This window comes from Fringilla coelebs, assembly GCF_963513975.1.
Source record: "Fringilla coelebs genome assembly, chromosome: 1".
NCBI classification, from domain to species: Eukaryota; Metazoa; Chordata; class Aves; order Passeriformes; family Fringillidae; genus Fringilla; species Fringilla coelebs.
The window spans coordinates 52,426,074-52,450,259 of NC_140028.1; the positions used below are offsets into that span (position 1 = coordinate 52,426,074).

The following is a 24,186-nucleotide window of genomic DNA, read 5'->3' on the forward strand; positions in this document are numbered from 1 at the left end:
TTCTGCTGTGTACTTATTAAAAGTAATCGTTACTCACAATCAACTTGCAAATCATCAGAGTTTTAGTAAAAAAATAAAATATGCATGGACAGATTTTCAATGTGAAACTAATGAAATTGATTATCTACCCCACTGAAAGACAGAGTAGATGAGAGGGTGGGGACTGCAGGGGAGATTCCTCCTCAGAGGGAAGGAGGATATCGTAAGAGATGTTGGAACATCAGGTGATGCTTTGCCAATCTGGAATGCTGAGTACTCATTGGAATAAAAAACTTCCTCTTTGGCTCCTATTCGAAAAAACGTGAATTTATTTGACAGACAGAAACTGACAATCTCCACACATATTACAGTTATATAACTGGGACAGTTATAAAGACGAATTCTAATAATAACTGAGAAAAATAAAGCATGGAAGAAGGCCTTTGAACCTATCCTTTGTTTGCAATTAACTTTTATAAGTCTTAAGTTGATTTAGGGAGCATTTGAATTAAATCTTTAAGGATGTTGCTTTTTGACAGGAACTTTCTGCTTGTAGTTAAGCCTTAAAGAGTTTTGCAATAATAACTTTTTCAAGTATAATTTTAGAATATTGCCTGTAGTACGGATCTTTGGAAAATATAGCTTTAGAATAAACAAAAAGGAAACATGCAGCTTGAGAAAGGAAGATGGACATCAACTCAAGGACTAGTAGTCTCGACCAAGGGAAGGTGGACATCACTGTTATGAGATTTATAGTCCTTGCAATCAAAAGGTGGAGCCACATCTGGAAGCTGGACTTCACCAGATGAAATACTCCGTCCTTCTTTCAGAAACTGGGATACTCCTTTGGGGATGTACATCCTGAGAAAAACTAAATCACAGTAGTGTATAGAATTGCGATGTAAAAATTGGAAATAGAAACTGCTGATGAGTAAAAAAACTGGAATAGAAACTGCTGAGAAAGCTTATGAGTACCCCTATAAATAAATACCTGTAAACCCCAACTATCGTGTGCAGTTGGAGGGAAAACTGCCTCCACTGTCCCCAGCGCTGTTTTGCTCATACTTTACCATATTAACTAATAAATTGATTGCTGCTTGAATATTGGCCTAGTCAAGCTTCTTATTTATAACCCGCTCCGGCCGGGATCCCCGCAGGCCGGGACAGCCTCCGCTCCCAGAGCGGGCACGCGCGCTGCGGGCGCGCCCCGGCGCATGCGCGCTGCGGCTCTCCTTGGCGCGGCGGCGGAGGGCGAGCCCGGGCCTCAAGGAGAGGGAGCGGGACCGGGACAAGGAGGAGCAGCAGGAGCAGCAGGAGCGGGGATCGCCGCTGCCGCCATGCTCCTGTGCGCTGTTCTGCGCGCCGCGGCCGCACGCTCGGTAAGGGCTCCCTGCCTCCGCCGGCCGGGAGTGGGAGAGGCCGCGGGACAGCGAGGAGGCCGCGGTGGGGCGGGGGGGAGTGGGCCTGGGGGTAGGGCGGTGCCTGGAATCCGAGTCTGTGGACCGCGGACCCGCAGTGCCGGCTTTTCTGCAAAGATGGCCTGGTCAGCTCAGTCTTTCTAGCAGCGGATCACGCAGGTGCACCCACAGTGAAGTGTCACGGGACGGTTGCAGCCTTTCCCTGTCATATGACCTGTCCCATCCCTGGGAGCCTTCAGTGCCAGGTTGGATGGGACTCTGAGCAGCCTGGTCCAGTGGAAGGTGTCCCCGCCCATGGAACAACGTGATCTTTAGGTCCCTTCCACTGTAAGGCATTCTGTGATTCTACATTAGAAAGCTCAGAATTGCTGAACAATTAAGTATTAAAATACACATAATTTAATATAAAATTAATTTTTAATAGAATAAGTACTTGCAGTAAAATGATCAAATCTTACTAATACCGGCCAGAATCTAGAAATCTTGATCTGTTCTGGCATGTCAGAGACCACAGAGAATAGGTGAACAGAACTTGCATATGGGTCTGTGTTCTGTTCATTCTTCAGGTTTGTGTTTACATTTGCCCTCCTGTGTCTGTTCTCAGCCTTTGGTTCGATAAAAGCTGAAGAAGCCTGCAGATGCTTACTGGAGAAGAACTTCAGTAGCAGTGGTGGTTTCTGCAAACTTTATAGCAGATAGCATGTAAAGTCAGAAATTGGGAAATTCTTCATGAAATGTTGGATAAGAATTTGTGTTTAGGGCGCTTAAATTAAGCAGTAGCAGAGTCAAATCCTTTCATTTCTACATTGTTACTGGTCAAGGCCAGAGTGGAGAGATTTGCTCTCCTGATAGTACAGTAGAGCCCTTAACAGTCTCTCCTAGACTTATTGTAAATTATTAGTGATGGCAGGAGAATTTGTGGCTTACGGTTAGAATGGAAATCAGACTGGTTCTGAAAGCAGCCACTAGCAGTATGTGCATTATTAACCCTGTGCTTTACTTGTAGGCAAGACAGATCCGATACTTGCATGGAACAGCAGAGCGCAATGCCACTGGAGCCTTATTTGTGGTAAATAATCTGTTTTACTGTAAGGGGGATGGGTCAGAAGGGTTTGGCATGGGCTTCTTCAAATCTGCCTGACAGCTTCTGATGGGCAGAATTTTGCTATAGAAACCTACTGGCATTTACAAAGAGGGTTTTTTTAAAATAGAACCTACTATTAGAGTTGTAATGGAGTTTTATTTTAGGTTTTATTTTAATTTCTGGCTCTTGTGTTTCTTACCTTAAATAGTGAAAATGCTCCGTAATTTGTATGTGATTGCAGATGAGACTTTGCTAAAACTTTATTTCATTATAAACCAGTTCTTGTTTCCTTTATTTATTTTAGTTGAGTTTGTAATTGAATCTCATTAAACTTTTTGCAGGTGCAGTTTCTTGCTTTCTGAAATTTGCTGCAGAATTACCTGTGGGTTCAGGTCCTAGCTGTGTTTACAGGAATTGAGGCGTACAGTTCTTGTTCATGTTCTCTGTGATACAGCAGGTCGTACAATGAGTTGTAATTGAGGCCATTAAGCCCTGTCATAAAAGGCATAAACAGTCGTAGTAATTGAAAAAAAGTTAAAAGCTCTTGAATTTAAGTGTGTGAAGCAGCTGTGTTGTCTGTCTACCTCTGAAGAGAACCTGAAGCATCTCAAGAGAGTGTGTATTTTGTGCCATTCTGCTCCATTCAGAGCTTTAGCTGGTCTGCAGTTTAACAGCTGAATAATTTGGCATTTTCCCAAAACTTGGTAAAAATCAGCCCTTTACTAGAGAGTTGACCACTGTTGAAAACAGGTGCTCAGGATTTTTGGACACGTTGTTGTTATTTCATTTCTGCAGCTGTCTCTACAGCTTTAATCATAAAATGAAGTTAATAGGATCTCAGTATATGGTTTGTGTGCTTTTCCAGAAATCTGAATTAGAATTGGTGATTTACAGGGTGAGAGCTGGTGCTGAAGGAGTAGAGGAAATGCTGTAGTCTGGCAATTTAGGAAACTTCAAGTGTAGTTGGAGGTTGGTGAAGACAGGCAAAAGATGTCTTTGGCACCCTAATGGCTGTTATGTCTGACATATAACATAGCTAGATAGCTTTGTAAATTCAAGATTTATGTAATTGTTTAAATTATTTGCTGCAGGGAGGAGCCTGATAACAGTGAAAGGCAAGTAGAAAAGCTGAGTGCTTTGCAATGTTTATTTAATAGCATCGTTGATGACTTATTCCACAGCAGAATTTTTGCTAAAGGAGCATAAGAACTTGGTTTTTCCTTGCTGTTTTTTTCTCAGTTGTTGTTTTTTAATAAGGTAATATTTGTTCTTCTCTGAAGTAAAAGGTAATGGGAAGAAGACAGTTGGATGTCACTATATGTGTGTTTAATTGTTTGCCCTAACTAAATTCCAGATGCTACTTAAAATGGCATATTTCAAGGGAAACTTGTCCTACTAGTTTGAGACAAAGGCATTCTTTTCATCAACACCAGGTGCTCCTATACAATCAGAAAATTGGACTCGCCCTGGATTTCTGTAGAGGAAAAAAAAATTTTTAAGGTTTTGTTTGTTTGTTGTTTTTTTAATTACAAGCAGAAGTATCAACAGTTTGTTTAAAAATTGCTTGTGCAGGACTAATGGGAGTAACTCAAACCTGTTGTGGTGGTCCTCTTAGTATGTCAGTTTACACACATGGGTGTAAACTGACATACTAAGAGGACCACCACATGGGCTTGTTTTACAAAGCTTATTGCTGCTGCTTCTTGCACTTTTCATGTATAAATTCTGTATGTGAGGAAGGTAAATGCATGCAGAGTATTTGTGTTGTAACAGCAGAGGACAGGCTAGCAAGGGACCTGGTTATCACAAAATCTAGTATTAAAAGGCATTTCTGATTGACGTAACTGTGCTTCCCTTTGCAAACATGTTACATGTTAACAGAAACACACAGAAATAAATAAGAGAACTTCTGCTGAAATGCCTTGGTATTCTGAAACACCCAGAAAGAGCCTTTTTCTCAGTCATTAAACTGAATGCTATCACAGGCAGCTACATCACACTTCCAGTGAGAGGATATCAAGTACAAAATTAGGTAGATTGTTTGCCCATAGGAATGTAAGAGTGATGCTCCAAATCTCTACATTCTCATGGCTAGGGAAGGCCTGATTCCAAAGACATTTATTATGATTACCTTTCTTCATTGAAACATGAATTCTCTGTACTTGACTTTTACCTGATTTTAGCCTTCTTATCTAAAACTTAGCTCTTCTACTTTATTGTTTTCAATACACAGACTGAGTTTCTTTAACATATCAACAGCCCTGATGTGGGCTTTGTCATAGGGCTGCACAGGGGGTTCAGCACAAAAGGCTGAAGAATTGCTGTATTCAAGTTTTAGTTACTTGTGAAGTTGGTCAGTGAGATACTTGTGTTGAGACCACTTCCACCATTCTTTAAGTAAGAGGGGTTTATATCTTGAGTTCTGTTGGAGTAGTGAATGAAGGGTACTTTCCCTTTAGAGCAGGAGTAATACATATTTTTTCAGTGCTGATTTAATATGAGTTCTGAGCAGGTTGTTGCCCTAAACATTGCCCCTGCAGACCACCTAGTTCTCTCATTTTGGTTTACAGTGCTTTGGACTGGTGTTTACCACAGGCATAGGTCAAGTTTCAGGACAACATTTTTGCAGTATACGTGGAAATTAAATTATTCTAACTATTCTCTTGTAATTCTTCTGTGTTCTTTAATAATTTTCTGAGTCAAGAAAGACAGATGATCGGATCACTGGGAAAAAAGAAAGCATAATAATAAAATGGCCCAGGTCGATGTAGCAAAAGAATATGAGGTGACCATTCAGCAGCCTTAGTGGCTTCCATGGGAGTGCACTGGCATCTGTGGCTTGGGTAGCCTTTGCAGTGAAGGTGTTCCTACTTAAATAGGCTTTGTTCTGCAATAGAAATGTGATACAGTCAATGTATGAATGGAATGAAAACTTCATGTAAGACTTTGGGAAATTGGGAAGAGACTTGGAAAATGAGAAGAGACTTGGAAAAAGACTTGCATGAGGGGAGAGTGCAAAGAGAACAGAGCCGGGCTCATTTCAGTGGTGCCAGGTGACAAGACCAGAGGCAATGGCCTCAGAAAACATCAGGAAACACATTTTCACTATGAGGGTAACAGAGCACTTGCACAGGTTGCCCAGAAAGGTTGTGGAGTCTCAATTATTGGATAGATTCAGAAGAAGCACCTAGACACAGTCCTGGGCAAGCAGGTCTGGGTGTCCCTGCTTCAGCAGGGGAGTTTGACCCAGATGACTTTCCAGAGGTTCCTTCCAACTTCAACCACTCTGTAATTTAAAATAGCACTCTTTACAATACTGAGTTCTTATTTCTGATCTTGCTCTCTAGAATCTTTATCATAAAAAAAGTGGAAATGCACCCATGTCATTTAGGAGCATGTCGGTGTGTGCAAGTCTCAGATAAATGGCACATTGTCAGACAAATGTAAGACTAAAGAACATAGGAATTCCTAACTGCTCAGGAGTCCTAGAACTGTGTAAGCTCTTGATGAAAACTATCAAACTTTCCATGGCTTAGAATTAGATGAAACCCTTTCAGGAAAAGGGAAAATATAAAAGGTGGCATGGCTTATTTATTTCTCACTTCTGCTATAGCCTTTACAATATATTGTGAAACCTTGCTACAAATACTCCTGTGTTTTCCAGTATAAAGTCTTTATTATTCCTCTTCACATGTAGGGCATTTAAGGATATCAGTTTAGAGGTGATACACTGAAAAGAACAGCTGCTCCAGATAAAGAGGGAATTTTGAATAAATCAAATACATTTATTTGCAAAAGTAATTGAGATGAAGTACAGTTGCTAACTATCAAATAGCTATGGAAGGCAAAATAATAGCAAAATAGGAATGTAGATTTGAGAAGGAAAAGCTAAGTTATGGAAATACTTATCATGAGTTATGGAATTGATCTGTGCAGTTAAGACATGGAAAAGTCTGTAAGGGAAAAAAATAATAAAAGTTGTCCAGTATTTCCAATCAGTCTTCTCTCCATCGGCCTCTTTTTGAGAGCTTTTTAAACTCTTTTTTTACCAATAAAATTGGTAGAAGACACTCACCAAGACTAAATATGAGTCATCAAATCCTTTATTTGGAAGGGTCAGTCTGAAATGATGGGAATCATGTTTCTAAAAGCTCTTTTATGTTGTAAAACACACAATAAGCAAGAAATTAACACTAAATAAAATATTAGTGTGTTCAAAGGGCATCATTCATCTTTCTGTAATTCCTGTTTTTATAGGAAAGTCATCCTTGGTGAAGTATTTGTCAAAGGTAGTTTTATATTGGACTTGAAATGGTGGTGAGGGCACAATGCTTTCAAACTGATGGTGGCAGTCACATTGTCTGCTTTGGGATATAGACAGGATAAGCAAAGGTAATCCCTGGACAGACAAACAGATGTAATTGAAGTATTTGCCCTTTCATTATTTCCATATTAAAATTTCTAAATCTGAGAGCAGCTGTGGACCACACATGTTCTAAGTTCTTCACTGATGATGCAAACTTCAGTATGCAGGTGTCTTGGCAATGCTAAGGTTTTCATTAAATCCTTTGCTGCTTAGTAAGAAGAGTGTAGTGTGGCAACTGCAAAATCACCCTCAGTTACTGGAGGAAATGATGCAAGTGGAAGTCAGTGGAGGGGGCTACTTTGTTCTAAATACACTTCTCAAGCCTTTTATTATTGGCTAGTTGTGGATTACTTTTAACATCAAGCCTCAAGTATAGCTTGTATTTTCCCATAAACTTACCCTTTGATTTGCAATTTTCTCAATTTGAAAACCATATGAAGTTTGGAATTAAATTTAACTATAGGTATTTGAAATAAACCAAAATGAGCTGCTTAGAGACAGCTAAAAATTCTGTGCAGGAATATATTCTGGTGGAAAAGAACTCTCATTAGAACTAAGATTTTACTACAGGAAAATGTTACCTTTTTCAAGACCTCCAAATTTGTATTTTCTGAATATAGAAGAAATAATTAAAATTTTATGTTTCCCTAGAAGACCACCTTAAAAACAACTTATTAGAATACCTTATTTTGGAAATACTAATTCAGAATTCTGCTTCTTACATTTTGATTCAGAATTGTATGTAAAATGAAAATGTTGAAATCCATTACAAATCAGAATAATATATTAAAATGAATTAATTATGTGTTTGAATGTGCAGATGTTTTAATTCTACAGGAAACTTCTTGATGAATTGTGGAGCTTTTATAAAATTAATGTTTCTTGGTAAGGGGAAAAATGAACTGTTGTTTTAGTCTCTTGTTTATTAAGGTATTAACCAGAGTGTTCTTACTCTGCCTATTGTAAATTTGAACTTAATTGTCAAACTGTATTATTAACAGTGTTAAAAGTATGTATTTTGATAACAACACCATACATTTTCTCAATATATAATTTCATGTATTTCTCAGTAAATCATTTCTTTAATAGGAAGTAATGGGAATAGGTAATGATTTTCAAGAGTGATGAAATAATTATCAGTATTTTTTATAACTTTTCCAAATATATTTAATCACTTTAGTACTACGACATTTTTATGTGGAATACATGGTTTTTATTCAAGCAGCTCAACTGTAACTGTGTAATGAGAAGGTATTTTACAGCAGTAAATATGTCCTGAATAATTTTCTAACAACCCATTTTTACACATTTTTCTTCTTTTCTTGAAGCATAGAGATAGTCCTGAAAACAATCCAGATACTCCATTTGACTTCACACCTGAAAACCTAAAGGTATGCAGACAAAAAAAAAGTTCAATACACAGACTTCATCTTTAGAGCAGTACTGATTTGTTTTCCTTCTTTCCTTTAAACAAGCGAATAGAAGCGATCATAAACAACTACCCAGAGGGACACAAGTCAGCAGCTGTCATGGCAGTACTGGATTTGGCCCAAAGACAGCATGGATGGCTGCCCATATCAGCTATGAACAAGGTATTTAGTACTTGATTATCTTTCAAGCATAATTTTATTGTTTTCTTTAAATATCTTACGAGAATATTAACATTAATTAATGAAAGCTTACTAAAATGGGAGTTTACATTTGTATTGTGACAATTCCCTATGAGACTACATTTTTTAAAATAAAAGGGAAAACTAATGCAGAAAAACTCAGGGCTCTGTTTATATAATATTAGCCCATTGCTAGAAACTACAGGCAGAACAGATAAAAAATTAGATAAAACCTATTCAGATAGGCTCTTCTCCCAGAGTGATTGTAGAATTAGGAACAGACACTTGATTTTGTTCACTGCTGAATGTGGGGGTAGAAAAAAGGTAATGTCATTGGAGTTTTCTTCCTCCCAGATTAATGGCATTTCACACATTGCCTGGATTATACTTAATCTCTAGATCTGTAAGGACTCTGCAGAGCAGTGTTAGTGTAGTAGATGTCAGGAGTGTTGAGTAACACCTCACAGCAAGTGCCTGGAAGACTTGTCAGGTTAATTATTAAAATTGTTTCAAAATAACTAGGCAAACAACTACACTGCTCCAAAGTGAGAGGCAGCATGACAGTACCCAAATACCAAGAAATTAAAAAAACTGGTTTATATTCAAATGAATAAATCTGTTGTACTTTGTGTTACCATCTGGCATGCCATCAATTTTAAAGTGTAAAGTTTTAAATTCAATTTACGGTGAGGATTGTGAGCATTAGAGGAATGACTGAAGGAGGTAAATGAGCATTTAAAGAAAGGCAACTTATGTCTGTTACAGTTTCTACAGCATAAAATAAAGCCTCAAAGCTCCATTAATGCTGGCAGTGTATATTAGTTTATTTCAGTTTCAGGTTGATATTATGTTTAAAATGATCCTAAGGCTTTTAAATGAACAGATATTTTCCATGATTTGTTATTTGCCTGCTAGAGAAACTGGAATGTAAAACAGTTACACTATTGAAACCAGAGCTAGTTCTCAACTTGAGCAGTTTGCCAGGGTTCCATGTTAATGAGATCAGGGATGCTTGCACTAGAACTGGCTCCATGGAGATCATGCTCCACTCCCTACTTATTAGCTGGGACAAGAATCTGCAGATGTAGCCTGGTGTGTCATAGAACCTGAGGGAGACCTGCTCTGTATGAATTAGATAAGTACAGTACCAGCTTAAAGGTATTCCTTACCAAAAGGCTTCCATGGATTAGTGTGAGCAGGCTTGTACATGTTGGTTCATTGACACCGCCCAAGTGCAGTGTGAGCTGGAGCTGACAAGGAAAGCCCAAATCCAGCTGACTCCTTGCATCCCCTTGTGTCTGAGGAGATCCTGGAGGGGAGCTGACTCGAGCTCCTCGCTGTGCTGATCCAAAGCTTACTGGAGTTTGTGCTCAAGCAGGGCAGTGCCAGTCAGGTGTCCAGTCAGGTGTCCAGTCTTGGCACTTGGAATACATTTGTGCTTTGAAACCCACCCCCACCCTCCTACGTACCTGTTACTGCAAACAGGACAGGTGACTTCATTGAAATGGTTTGCTAAATGCCTTTACTGCTGCCCTCTGAGAATTCAGTGTAGCATGTTTTTGCCTGTCACAGGTTGCTGAAGTTTTAGAAATGCCTCCCATGAGAGTCTATGAAGTAGCAACCTTCTACACCATGTACAATCGCAAACCTGTTGGGAAATACCATATTCAGGTCTGCACCACCACGCCATGCATGCTGCGAGACTCTGACAGCATTTTAGAAGCCATTAAGAAGAAACTTGGTATGACACAAGTTTGTAATAGACTTCTTGTAATTTTTTTACCTTCGTTTAATGATACTGAAGTAAAATTCTTCATATAGTGGAAGAAAAAAAACTGGCCTTGTTCAGCTTCATAAGGTTCACATGGGCCCACCTCTATCCTGTCAAGGTCCCTCTGGATGAAAACATTAATTTTTGAATTCTCCATGGGAAAAGTCAATTGAGAATGGTGCATCATGGGTTGCAAGGAGTACTCAGGGGTTTTGTGTGTGGGTTGGGGTTTCTTCCTCCCTTTTGGGTGGTTATGGGGAGAAGAGAGGGTAAGATCAGCAACTGACAACTCTTCCCCTTCTACGAAAAGCTGTGTTAACTTTTTCTAAGAACCAGTGATAAGAGCTGTGGAACAGCTGCCAATTATCTGTCATTTCATATACTCTGTTGTCTGAAAAAGGCATATTTAGATGAAATGTCTTGTTACTGCGTAGAGCTTAATTTCACTGAAACTCTCAGCTTGAGAAATCAAGTCAGTAAGAATGATTCTGTAGTTTCTACTGAGACAGGCCTTACAACTTTGATTATGTCCAACCCCATCCTACTAGTAAATGGAGGAAAACTGCTTTTCAGCTTTCTTCCTTCCATAGAGTATTTTATAGAGATCAGATTCTGAGATGTTACTTGGACTAACTCACTTCTGGGGAAGGTCTGTATCTCTAGCAGTAGAACAGTAACATGCCATGGTTCGGTAAATCATCTTTTGTGTATAAACTTGAAAGTTGTTTATGAATTTGTAGCTAACAATGCTTGGATGTTGGATAATTTGGGAATATTCAACACTGTATATTAATGCATTTCCTATCAGCACATAACAGCTATGTGTCCCTATTTTTCCATTTTATTGTACTGATGACTAAAAATGTTCTTGAGTAGATCTGTTGTGTTTCTTAGAATTGTCATTTCATGGTTATTTTTCAGTGATTCATACCTGTAAATAAGGTCTCAAAAATGTATCTGAAAATTGACTTAATGGTTTATTAGAAACTTCTGTTTAATGGAAACATTTTGGACTCATTTAAGGGGCTTTAACTTTGCAAATGCTTTTAAGGCCCAACTACAAGTAATGCAATGTTTATGGAGTACTAAGATTCATGCTTTATTACTCTTGTTCATAACCACTACTGAGCCTAATTAATTTATTGGTTTAGGTATTAAAGTTGGGGAAACAACACCTGATAAGCTCTTCACGCTGATAGAAGTGGAATGTTTAGGTGCTTGTGTAAATGCACCAATGGTACAAATAAATGACAACTACTATGTAAGTACTGCATACCCTTTTTTAAAAGATTAAGCTTCTTTGCTGGCTTACCTGTATCTTCCAGTTGTTCCAGATTGTGAAGTTCTGGTCAGTTTTCCAATTCCTATTGACAGGAAGAACTAATTTCCTGCAGCATCTTTTAGTTTCTTGGCCTCTTGCTAGAACATTTCATTTGTATATGTGTATTTTTCATTTCGGTTACTGTCTTGATTATACAAGAGGAGTGATGCATTTTTGTGATTGTGGTCTGCTTGTAAATCTGGAATTTTTAAATAGGTATTTGATAAGGTTTTGAAAGCATTTTAAAGCAGTTTGTTGCAAAGTATGCACTAATTTAAGAAGTGTTGTCTTGAACTGTACCCAAAATCTTTTTGTTGCAGCTGACACCATTCTGCATGACACACATTATGTGTCATGGCATGTGTGTAGTGGCTAGGCAGAGATCTACCTCCCTAATACGAGGAAGCTGAAAACACAAAGCCTTGGCCTGCATCAACATTGTTTGTTTTAACATAATTTCTGCAACTACACATGAAATAAAGTATCAACATTAAAATGTCAGTAGACTTTTCCATTTTCTTCATTCTTTAAGCCACGTGTGTTAATGGATGGGATCAAAATTTCCTGTGCTAGGGTCACACTGATCTGATAAATCTGAAGTGCTGCATTTAGCGTAACTGATGACTCTCTCAGTTTTGTCAGTGATCTAATTTTGGTTTTTTTTTTTTTTTTACAGGAAGATTTGACCCCCAAAGATATTGAAGAAATAATTGATGAGCTGAAGGCTGGCAAAGCTCCCAAACCAGGCCCAAGGTAAGCTATATTTATAACAAGCTATAACATATAATTGCCTGTATTTATAAATTATATATTGTATTGGTCACCTACATGCAGGGTGATTCTTCTTCTGAGAAACTAAATTACTTATCCAGTGTTTTGAGTTCACAGCCTACTGCTAAAAAGCATTAATTAATTTACTGAACAGAAGTGCATGCATTCAAAGCCAAAACAAACTGGAAAGAACTGAGAATTTGCATGTTCTTGGTGACTGACCAGAGGAGCATGGAATGTGAAAACATAAATTCTGATTTTGTCTTAGTACTTAATAGGTGAATGATGTCACCTGTTGGAATTTTTGTCTAGATCATTTAAACCAACAAATTTCCTGTTGGTTGGCTGGTTGGTTAGTTGTTGGTTTTTTCCTGATTTCTGACAAAAACCAAAGATTGTAAGTTAGTGAGAAGTGTGTTACTGCTGAACTTATCTGTTATTTCCCACTGTTTTTTGTTAGCCCACCTACATTTGTGTCAATGGGGAAATTAATTTGACTTCGGTGTTACTTATTTCTGTTGTTTCCATAAAGATGTTTTGAGTACAAGAACAAAAATCTTAAAACAGTTACAGTTTCAAAAAAACACAGGGAAGCGCCTATAACAAAACTGTGATTGATAAAATTTGATGCTGCCTGCCAACCTATAAATGAATATAAAAGACAACAAGTGGTCCTAGCTTGCATTTCAGTTAAGATTTTTTTTGTCACTACTTGGATTTGGAACCCTTTCACTTTAACAGCTACATCACACTTTTTCTGAAGGTTGAATGTGAGCAAAACAAAAAATAGTGGCTGCAGCCTTAAGTCAGATTATGACTGTCTTCTATCCAACAAACAGAATCTGAGTTTTTATCAATACCAGCAATGAATAAACTGCTTTCATTTTTCAGGAGTGGACGTTTTTCTTGTGAGCCAGCTGGTGGCCTTACTTCCCTGACTGAACCACCCAAAGGACCAGGTTTTGGAGTTCGAGATGATCTCTAAGGATTTTTGTAATATAAGATGAACTGTCTGAAAAGAATAAAGTATCTTCAATCTCAGTAAAATTATGTACATTCTAATGTTTTGCTTTTAAAAAAATAACAGCAGTTAGACTTTATAACTTACTGTGGTTTTAACTACAGCCCAGTTAAATCACAATTCCAGATTATAAGAAAAGAGGTTCTGTAGACTTGTAAAGTGACTCCCTGAGCATAATTACTTATGGTCAATGAGAGATGAAAAGTTGCATCTTTTGACCTGTCATTGAAAATTCCAGCTTTTTCTAAAGCTCTTTAAAGAAGCAACAAAACTAAATTACAAATCTGGCAAATGCACAAGGAACGGAACTGAAAGGAGATCATCTGACAAAAATTCATCATGTTACTTTTATTGGCAATTTATAATCAAACAAACATACACAAACAAGAAAGGTTATCTGAGCTGTGTTGTATAAAAAAATCTTGTAGGTTCAGTTAAAAGTGGTTCTTCTTAAAGCTTAGTTCTTGTTAATATCATTCTGTAATCAGGAAAAATGTAAAGTCCCAAAAAGCAGCAGTAGTCTACTAAAAGTATTAATAGCAACAGAAACCAACTAACTTCCTTTGCAAGTTTATTTAGTACAGACAAGGTATGGACTTGGGGGAAGACAGAATATACGAGAAGAGTTCAACATGTGCTTAAGGATAATAATATCTGACACTGGATCTTTGATTCACAGATCCTTCTTTGACCTTATTACTGTGCACCAGCTACCTACAAGAACTAACCTGTGTGAAACTGAGGAATTTCTTTCAGTATAAAAAAGCTGAAGATAATTTTTAAAAAAATTGACTGCATAGTGACATACCTATGCTTATAAAACTGGGCATATGCTTTAGCTATATAGGCATATGCTATAGCTATATTTAGAAATAGCTATAATTTCCATGCAAATTAGGAAATGTGGACACATCAGTCACCTAAGACCATATTGTGTCTCTCTTCTCAAATCTTCCATGGAACTTGTATTACAATTGATGAGATAGATGAAGCTTAACTATATAATTTATAATTTTATTCTACATTATATTTAGTTTGTTTTGATAGTCTGATTAATAGTACTTCACCAAACTTCTCCCTCTTCAGCATTAAATTGTGTTTTTACAGATTACCTGCATACTGGCTATGTCATGTAGTCTATTCATGCACCACCTTTATTTCAGCACACTCTGTGAAGTTCCTTCACACGCTATTAAAAAAGCAGTATTAGTGTTGGTAGTTCTGGGAACATAATATATCTGTAAATCATTTGTATGAGAAAATTGCTATCTCTTCCATATTACTCTATTTATAAAATGAAATAATTGAATTGCCTACATATGGAAAAGAAAATTCAATAAATACATACAACTCATGAGTGAAGCAGTTTCCAAACAAGCATGAAAAAAAATCTTGTGTAGAAGCAGTACAGAACATAGTGCACAGGAGAAAATAGTACATGGATTGAAATCTTATCTGTCATTTAAAGCCTCTGAATGCTCTTCTGAAAGGTCACTCCATGTTTGTAATAGCCTCAGGCCTTGTAGCAGGCCAGGCATCTGGCACTATGTGGCACTTCTCTAGAGACATGAGATGAGGCAGACGGCATCTCACATCTTGATGCAAAGACAGACTCATTTCATCAGTATCCCAGTGACTTTGCTGTTTGTTCCATTTTAACAGCAAAACTGTTTTCTAGTTTATACAGCCTTACCTTATTCTAACCTTTGAAGTACATGTTAAATACAAGTGAGGATGTTGCATGTGTTGTGGAACTGTACTGTGCTACAGTTATTCATGGTTTTGTATGTAACAGTGAAATCCCATGGGATTGCATAATTGCGTTGAAGGGAAACATAGTTTTGGACATGCCAAGGTTGAAACATCCAACTATACAAAAACAAAGCTCTAGAATGCCCGACTCCACCCATTTTTAAAGCTGGACAAAATTAGTAGCCTTATCCCACTTTTCTCCCCAATGTATTGCATCTGCACGTGGCAATTTTGATGTCTGTCTCAGGAGCAGAACATGGACCTCCACAGTTCCCATATTTTGGAGATTGTTAGTGATGTTCCACAAACAAGCTGTCAGTCATTTTGATGCAATATGTGAGAATCTGCCAATCACTTGACTAGAATAGGATAATTTACATTATCCCTACTGCATGGTACAAATCTGATACATCAGTCTTCAAACTGAGTACTGGAGGGACAGCTACAGGACTGTGAAATGATTGTAGACAAGAAAATAACTATTACTCTTCTCTCTCATCTTACCCTCTTCATTCATCAATCATTAATATGAGGCTTTATGATCCTGGTTTCTCCTCAAAAAAGTTTGGGCAATCCTTGCATTAAATGGTTAAAAAAAATCATATCTTTCATTATTTCAGATTTTGTTGAAATTTGAACATTTCAAACATCTCATGTAGAAATACATATTCTGCATTATTTGTTACATGTAGCTGTTTGCTATATACAATAAATTATTTTCACAATGGTAACTTATGCAGGATTGTGATGAGAATTAGCAAGGTGATCATTATGAAAGAGTTCCAGAATAGTGCAAGAATTGATGCATCCCAGTTCTCTGTTCTGTTTCTGAATAGCTGTAGATAATACCTTGTGCTTGCTTTTACTAGTATTAAAAATGTGTATTTTACTATATACATGTGCAGTAGGGCATTTTTGTTAACAAATATTAACAGGACAGAATTTTCATTATCCTCAGTAGCAGCAGATCACGAATATTAATTCTAGGCAGTAGCACTAACCTGTCAAATACACACTTCCAATTCTGCAGTTTTCAAGTGGTTAATATCCTGGATTATAAGAGTACTGGGTGGTGAGTTAAACAAAAAATGAGTCGACTACTGCTCCAGTCCACACGCTCCTGAAACTGTTACTCCAGCACCAACAGATTCTGTATTTTCAGTGGTCATGTTTGCCTCTTCTAAATGAGGCAAAAATTAAAGAACTCACATATTAAGTCTCTAAAAGGGGAAGATAACAAAGTAAAAGAAACTGGGGAAGAAAAAAAGAAAAAAGACTACCTTGAGAAGATTTTAAAATAAGTAGTCTCGAGAAAGGAAATGTGATTTAAGACACAGAAGTACAAGACACCAAAAGAATCCACTGGACTGTGAGAGTGGGAGGTGATGATTCTTTTCTTTGGTGAAGACAGAAGGAAGTATGGAGTAATAGGAAATGCTAGATACCCAATGAAGTGTGTGATGTTGGATAACAGAAAGTATTTCCATGACCACCACGCACTGCTAGAAAAATGTTATCTGGAACAGTGTTCTGTCATTCAATAGGGAGAAGCAGTGAAATCCCATTTCACCTGTGCAGGATGTTTGCTGGCCCCACGGGCTGACCTGCCAGTTACCTGCTAGAGGCTGGTGCACACGCTTTCACCTGTGTGGCATCCTGCAAGTTCTTATGTCAGATGTTGGTACTGCAGTCTGAAATTTTCAGTCCTTCAGTTACTAGACTGAATTCAGCAATGACACAGTTCAACCAGACGCTGGACCTGTTTGTCCTAAGACCAGCAGTTCACAGGGCTGGTGACACAGGATGGGAGGGCAGATCAAGGGCAGTCCTATGCACACCAACACAGGGCAGCTACAAAAACATCTTGCAGCTGTGCTAGATGTAACAGGGAGGGGCTGCTGGAAACAAGGGCAAGAAATTAATGTAGGGGTAGCAACTAGCAGTCAACTGACTGATACATTTCATTAGTCCAAACAGTAGCTCTTACAAAAGGCTTAAGGGAACAGTATTTTTTCCAGTTACTGACAGATATTATGATCAGATCTTAACATCTCCTGCTGCAGATATTGCTCATGAGACTCCTTCCCCAATACCTCAGCTGCTGGTTATGAACACCTAACACACACCAAATTTCTGGAATTCCACACTACTCATGCACAAGGACCAAAATGCAGTACCACAATGCAGGCCATACCTGTATCCTGTCATGTTTTACAGTGTGGAACCATGTGTAATACCATGAAAAGAGAAATTACTCTGCCTTTGCAAATTGCTCTTACTCCACTTACGCTGACATTCCATAGGCTGCCCGCTACTCAATGAGTTTTCCACTTCTAGAGACAGCCTCTGCCATTAACCAAACACAAAAGAATATGAAGGCCTTTGTGACACGGTCACTCAGCTGACAGAGCTGTTCCTGGCTACCAGACAATACCCACTGTACACTAACAGAATCAAATTAAAGTGAAGGCAGGTGCTTTACAACACAAATTATCTGTACCAGCATTTGTACAGGAAGATTGTGAAAGCAAATGAGAGAAGTTTGTCTGAACAGTAAACCGTGGAACATGGGAATATGAGAGATTTTTGATGCTATCTTCTATCCATGCTGGTACATCATGGGGGGCAGATCAGAATATACGGTAAGTCCACATAGTAGGTGTCCTCAAAGTTATCTTTTGATACTGAAAAAACCTGACTTTTCTGATGAATAAGAAATATTAAGGAATTTCTATCCAGTAACAGAATAAAGCAATTCAGGAGCAGAGTGACCACGGCAATTAAAACTATGCTAAAGGGCTTTGTTTAAAGCTGCCATGTCAAAATACCACACCTAGCAGCCCTTCAGCACCTCCCAGAAGCGAACTGGGAGCATTACTCGAGAAGCCGTAAGTACAGCACCAGACGTGTTCTTTCAGTCCTGCCACATACTACTGTTGTCACAAGCAGATGCAAAACCTTTCACGAGAGCAGATGAATGACCCTCTTCCAAAGGTGCATCTAGGGCTGCATCGTCAGTCAACACCGTAACCCCTTAGATATGACGTCTGGCTCATTTGTGCAAGCAGGGCACCCCCAAAATAAACAGTCTGGAAACCTAGAAGTTGTCTCGTTCTGCAGCGGCGGGCGAATGGGAATTGTGCCTGTGTGGGGGGTGGGGGGACGCAGCACTGCCCGGACCCCCAGGGGCGGCGGGATCAGCATCCCACAACCTTTCGCGAAAGCGAACGGCCACCCCGGGCTTTCCGGCACCGCGCCACACGCACCTGCGTCCGGGGGCTTCTCCCAAAAACTGCGGGGCCTTTAGCCGCAGCCCGTCCGAACAACTAGCGCCCGGAGACGGGCCAGAAGACAGCATGGAACGGGATGGGCAGCGCCCGCCGCGCACGCGCACAGCGCCGGATAGGTAAAACTCACTGCGCCATCACCGCCGGAAAAACCCCTCCCCGGGGAGGGGGCGGCAGCGCCACGACGGAGCGAGGCGAAGCGGGACGCGCTGGTGGCTCTAGGTCGGCTCCCGTCCCGCGGCACGGACCGGAAAAGCTCTCGTCCGCCACCTCGCCCCGTGACCAGCCGGGCTCGCCGCCGCCATTTCCAGAAGGTTCCAGCGGCCGCAGCCCAAGAGGATGCGCGGCTACCCCCAGCAACCCCCCCCGTCGCGCATGCGCAATGCTCGCGCCCTAGTCCTCGTCCCAGCCCCGTCCGTGTGTGGCATCCCGCGAGCCCGTTATTTCCCGTCGCCCTGCGGGCGTCCGCGCCCGTCTCCTTCGGGATGCGGACGGCACTGGGAATGGCGAGAAGCGCTGCGCTGCCCACCCCGCCCCGAGCGCTCTGTCGTTGGCAGCGGCACCGCTCGCCCGCGTCCCGTGCCCTGCGCGAGGCCCACGTGGGCGGCGCGCGGCCAATGGGAGCGCCGCTGGGAGGGGGGCGGGGGGAGCCGAGCGGCGGCGCGGGGTGTGAGGAAAGGAGGGAGGGAGAGAGGGAAGAAGGGAGAGAGAGGGACAGAAGGAAGGAAGGGAGGAAGGCAGGCGAAGGAAAGGAAGGAAGAAAGAAAGAAAGGAAGGAAGGAAGGAAGAAAGAAAAGAAGAAGAGCGGGCGGGGTGTTTGCAATCCCCGGAGCCGCGGCTGAGCCTCAGCCCCTGGGCACTGCGGGCGGCACTCGCTGCCCTGCCCGATTCCCCGCGGCCGCGCCGTCCACAGAGACAGCAGGAGGAGGAGGACGCGTCCCGCTGCCGTGCTCCCGGGAGAAGGTAAGGACTGGAGCGCACCTTCCCGGCGCGCGGCGGGGACCCCCGGCCCCACCCGGTGCCCGCGGGGTGCCGCCCCCTTGTCCCCGAGCCCGGGGAGCGCCCACCCGGTGCCCGCCTCAGCGGTGTCACCGCTGCCGCCGTGTCCCCCCGGGCAGCGGGCACCGCGCCTCCCCGCCCTGCTCCGTCCGGCCGCGCTGTCAGCCCGTCAGCGCCGCGGTGGGGGCCATGGCCGCCGCTGTCACAGCCTGGCCCGCCGAGCCTGGCCTCTGCCCCGCCGCCCGGCGTGAGGGGCCCGCCGCCTACGGCAGGTTTCCGCGGGAGGCAGGGCCGGGAATGTGCGGGGAAGGTAGTGAGGCGGCACGGGCGAGCGGGGCGCGGGTGCCGAGCGCGGCATGGCAGTGTACACACACATAGCACACAGACACACACGCACATAACGCACACGCCCCGCCTCCGTGTCGGGAATTTCGGCTGTTCCCTGCAGCCTCGGGAGTTGCTCCGTCGGTGCCGGCCCCGCCGAGGCTGCCTGGCAGCTCGGCAGGATAACGCGTTCCCTGCCTTCCCTGCCAGCGCCAGGCAGCCGCCGATGTGGATGAAGCGCGGCAACTCGCGCTGAACAGGTGACAGCAGGCAACAAAGGAAGGGCAAGGAATGAGAGAATGCCAGGCTCAGTTGCTCAGTTCTTCCTTATAATTTCTGTCAGACTCTCGAGGTACCAGTGATAATATTCAGTCTTGTTTGGTTGGGTTTTTTGTTTTGGTGGAGGGTTTTTGGGTTGGTTTTTTTTTTTTTTTTTTTTTGTCTTTTTTTTCCCCCTAAAGAATGTATGCAATAAGAAATTAAAGGATGCTTTTTTTTTTTTTACTTTAAATTCCCAAATAAAATAAATATTTTGCATAATCATAGAATCAATTAGGTTGTAAAAGACCTCTGAGATCGTTGAGTCCAACCTGTGACCAAACACTATCATGTCAAGTAGACCATGGCACTAAGTGCTGTGTCTTGTCTTTCTTTAAACACCTCCAGAGGTGTTGATTCCACCACCTCCCTGAGCAGCACATTCCAATATCAGTATTATTATTTAATATCGATATTATCGGGTAGAGCCCCTGTGGAAATTGCCTGGACGCTGTCACTGTGTTCCACACCTTTCTTCTGCAGCCCATGTGATATGGAAGAAAGGGAATACTGTGCCCCTCAATTACAAGGTAACTGATGGAATAAAAAAAATCTTGATTGGAGAAAAGTAAGTGAGTGAGTGGTGATGCTTACAGGAGCAAAAAGCTATTGGACAGATGTGGAGCAGTCCAAATGTACTTATGTTCCAGGAAAAAATTGTCTAATTTTGGAATGCTAGGAAAGGGTGAGATCATCATGTCTATAAGAAATGATTAGCTATTATTAAAATAATTCATTTTGACAAATTATTGACAAGCCTTGATTTGGAGGTTGGGGGCACTTCCTTCTCTCTAATTTTGAAACAGCAAGGGTGTGGGTGTTTTTCAGTATGCAAGTTGATGGTAGCTTGGTTGTCCTCAAGTCTTGGTTACTTTAGGTAGAGACATGGTGAGCTGCTGTGTAGGTGCTGTGTAGCTGCAAGGAGCCTGGGCTTTCTTTTCCTTCTTCTGCAGTAATCCTTTGCTATAGTTCGCTGGGTAAAAGTCCCCAGAGCAACAGATCTTCAGCAGTATCTGAGATGTCAAGGTGTTTCAACTGTTCTTTTTATTTGAGGTTTGTGCAGGTGTTGGTATCTCTTGCTTTTGTTCATTCTTTGAGGTGGAAATTCAGACTCCCTGCTGACCTTGTGACTTGATCAGCTGGGGACCTTAATCTCACCCTCTGTGGATTTTGTAGGTTTCTCTCAAGCTTGAAAATGCTCTGTTCAAATAAAATTGTAGGGTTTGAGGTACAGCAGAATATTTCTCTGGGAAGGTAGTGGTGAACCCATTGACTGTCTATGTCTTTTTACATTCCACCTTCCCCTTAATAGTTCTAATTTACTGTTTTGCAAGCTAAAATGTCAAGGAGGACCAGTGTTTTTCTTGGCACTCGGAGGACGATGATGGCTTTCTTGTGGCAAAGTTAGTTTTTCAGTGTGTGGTGTGTGAATCCCTTTTCCTATTTCCATGCTTTTCTGTAGTAATCACTTAGTGTGGGCAGTTGATCAGAGAGCCTTTGGTTCTTTCACAAAGATGACAGCTCAATCTTTCAATTATAAATATTTCTGCCTTTCTATTGCCATCTCTTTGTGTGTTCCTCTCCCACCCAGAGGATTATTCAAAATTGTTTGTGAACTCAGAATACTACAGACATTAAAACTTAGGACAGATGTTGTGTAAGAAAGCAAGCCCCATGCCACAAACTGAAGTCTGTGTGCAGTTTCTTCCAGCAGGCTCGCACAATTGGTGACTTCTTAGACGAAAGGGTCTTTGAATAAGCAGGCTAAATGAGTGCTTGTGTGAAGCTTCTGTGTTTGCTTGGCATTAGTTGCAGGAGGTACTGCTACGTTACCACTTAACCATGGGATTAAAAACATAAACTGAAAGTTGAATATGTTTACAAATCAGTGGTCACCAGTCATTCTCAAAGAATAGTTTCTTTGCACCCTTAGATGTCTGTTTAAATTGCTAGAAACTCCAAAAGCTGTTGCAGCTTTAACTTAACTAGGTGCAACATCCTGGGCATCCTTTTTAGCGGAAATGTAGGCACCTAGAAATGACTGAGCTAGAACTTCTTCCTCAGTATTCAGAACTTCTTCCTCAGTATTGGGCATACAGGCAGGAAAAAAAATTGTATTTGTTGAACTGATTTAACACGTTTAGACCATCTTAGGCTGATGAAACTGCCGGAGAGACTGGTGCAGTAGGTCCTCTTTAAAGCTGGAAAAAACAATTGATCACAAAATATGTAATGATTAACCTGCTACCACACTGTTAATATACACACTCAGAACAACCTACTTTTGGCATTTTTTGGATCTTACCTTACAAAGTGATGGGCTGGGCATGACTGTTTGGTGTTTCTTCTTTTCTGTGTTCTCTTGCAGATGGATTATTATAAATGTTGATTGGTCATTTAGTCTCCAAATCAAACTATTTTTTTAACTACATCATTAGACTCTACTTAGACTCTAGTGACAGATGGTATGAAATAAATATTAGCACAAACTCAGTCTTGCATTTTGTGTTATTACACTGAATGATTTTATTAACAGAATAACAGAAGTCAGAGCTCTGCTAACATCTTTAGGGGTTTTTTTTGTCAGTTCATTATTATTCCAGAACATAGAAAAGTCTTAAAAGTTCTTCTGTAAGCTTACAGAGGCAGTTGAAGACCTTTATTGCCACCTTGCTTAAAGACTAAATATTCATGTAGAGACATGAAGCCCTTGAGAGTATGACTTTGCCTTAGTTTATTTTAGATTATTTCCCTGGTCTGAGGAAGGATCTTTATGTCGGCTGCAACTGCTTTTGTCTTTCGCAAGCAACATATCAATAAATGCTCCTCAGTTCCATGGCTTCTACACAGAGTGCTCTAGGTAGTGATAATGTCACAATTGGGTTGATTTCACACTGGTTTATGTTAAGAAAAGCCATTAGCAACATTAGAGACACAATTAGGGGCTATATTAAAGGCAAAAAGTATAAATGCACTCTGAGGAAGTAAACTTTGTATATTTTCTTCTCTGGTCATCTGCTTTCTACCCTTGAGTAGCTTGCTGGAGATAGCTAGAGAGTATTGGAACAACTCTTTCCTTGCCTTATATCTTACATTCACAAAAAGCATCAGGTGGAAAGCAGTTTTTCTCCTCCTCTCTGGGCTTCGGAATGTATTCAGTGCAACAAACCCCAGATAACCCTTACACATTTCCAAGTGTTCTGTGGTAGATCTTAAAAAGTTCCATTGTTTGATGACAGCAGAAATGAGCTTATGTGTAAAGATACGGTTTCCCTTCTCTTTCTAAGCCTTTTGCATTACTCCTACTTAAGAGGTATCTGGCTATAAAACCTTTCAAGCTCTGTTGGCCAGATAATTTTCTTAGCTGGTTTGTGGAAATGTCTTCCTTTTGTTTGTTTCCTTCTATATTGTGTGCAAGAAACAACTAACTGACAGAAACCCATCTTTTGTGGTGCTCTGTACTCTTCAGCAACCTACTAATCTGGGTTCTTACTACTAGTTTAACAATTAAGGGAAAATGGGCCTTTCATTAGTGTTGTTCTCTTTCATGTGTGGGTAATGCTAATCTATTCATCTTTTGACTTCAAGAAGAAACAGGTGTCTTGACACCCGTTTTACCTTTTTTAAGCAAATTTTTAAAAAATCTTGGTTTTTGTCTTGAAAATAAATTGTTCTTTGCTTTCCAGTCCCTTCGATTCTCCAGATGACATACTAAAACTTCAGTGAAAGTCAACTGCTGTACTCACTGTAGTTTTACAGCCCTAAATAGCTATACTTGTCTGCAAACAGTATTCTTCTGGTTCTCTGTTTCCACTCCATCTGTTCCCTTGCTATCTCTTTTCCCCCGAAGAAAGATTACTTCTGTAAAGGAGCTGGCAGATTATTTTGTTGTTATTTTTGCGAGATTTGGTGATGGCCAAGAGGTGGCAATAAAGCCTGTTGAATATGTTGCATGTCTTCACGATTTAGCCAGGACAAAAACTTCTGTTATCCATTTTGGAACCCATGAGTAAGCCAAGATTGCTTTCTGTCCTGCATCTACTGCTTTAGATTCTTCCTATGAATGGTAGCACTTCAGCTACCTGCTTTTCCTGTCCTGAATCTTGCTATAACTCAAGGACTGTGAGTAGGTGTTGGCACTTGATCTGTTCTTAGCCTGTGAAGG

General features: G+C 40.8%; 2 protein-coding genes across 4 annotated transcripts in view; both read left to right on the forward strand.

The window, feature by feature from the left end:
- Positions 1–1,178: 1,178 nt before the first annotated feature.
- On the forward strand, positions 1,179–16,100 carry NDUFV2 (NADH:ubiquinone oxidoreductase core subunit V2). The gene is given in 10 exon segments (XM_084207836.1): positions 1,179–1,219; positions 1,221–1,290; positions 1,293–1,358; positions 2,404–2,466; positions 8,176–8,238; positions 8,323–8,439; positions 10,030–10,198; positions 11,380–11,489; positions 12,226–12,302; positions 13,212–16,100. Coding segments are annotated over 10 exon segments (855 nt in total). The 5' UTR covers positions 1,179–1,193; the 3' UTR covers positions 13,306–16,100.
- A 2,978-nt stretch (positions 16,101–19,078) lies between these two features.
- The window catches only part of ANKRD12 (ankyrin repeat domain 12), a 59,433-nt gene continuing 54,325 nt past the window's right edge, over positions 19,079–24,186 (forward strand). For all 3 annotated transcript variants that reach the window (XM_084225246.1, XM_084225245.1, XM_084225247.1), the window contains exon 1: positions 19,079–19,343. The gene's annotated coding sequence lies outside the window, so the exon portion shown is untranslated. The remainder of the gene's footprint in view (positions 19,344–24,186) is intronic.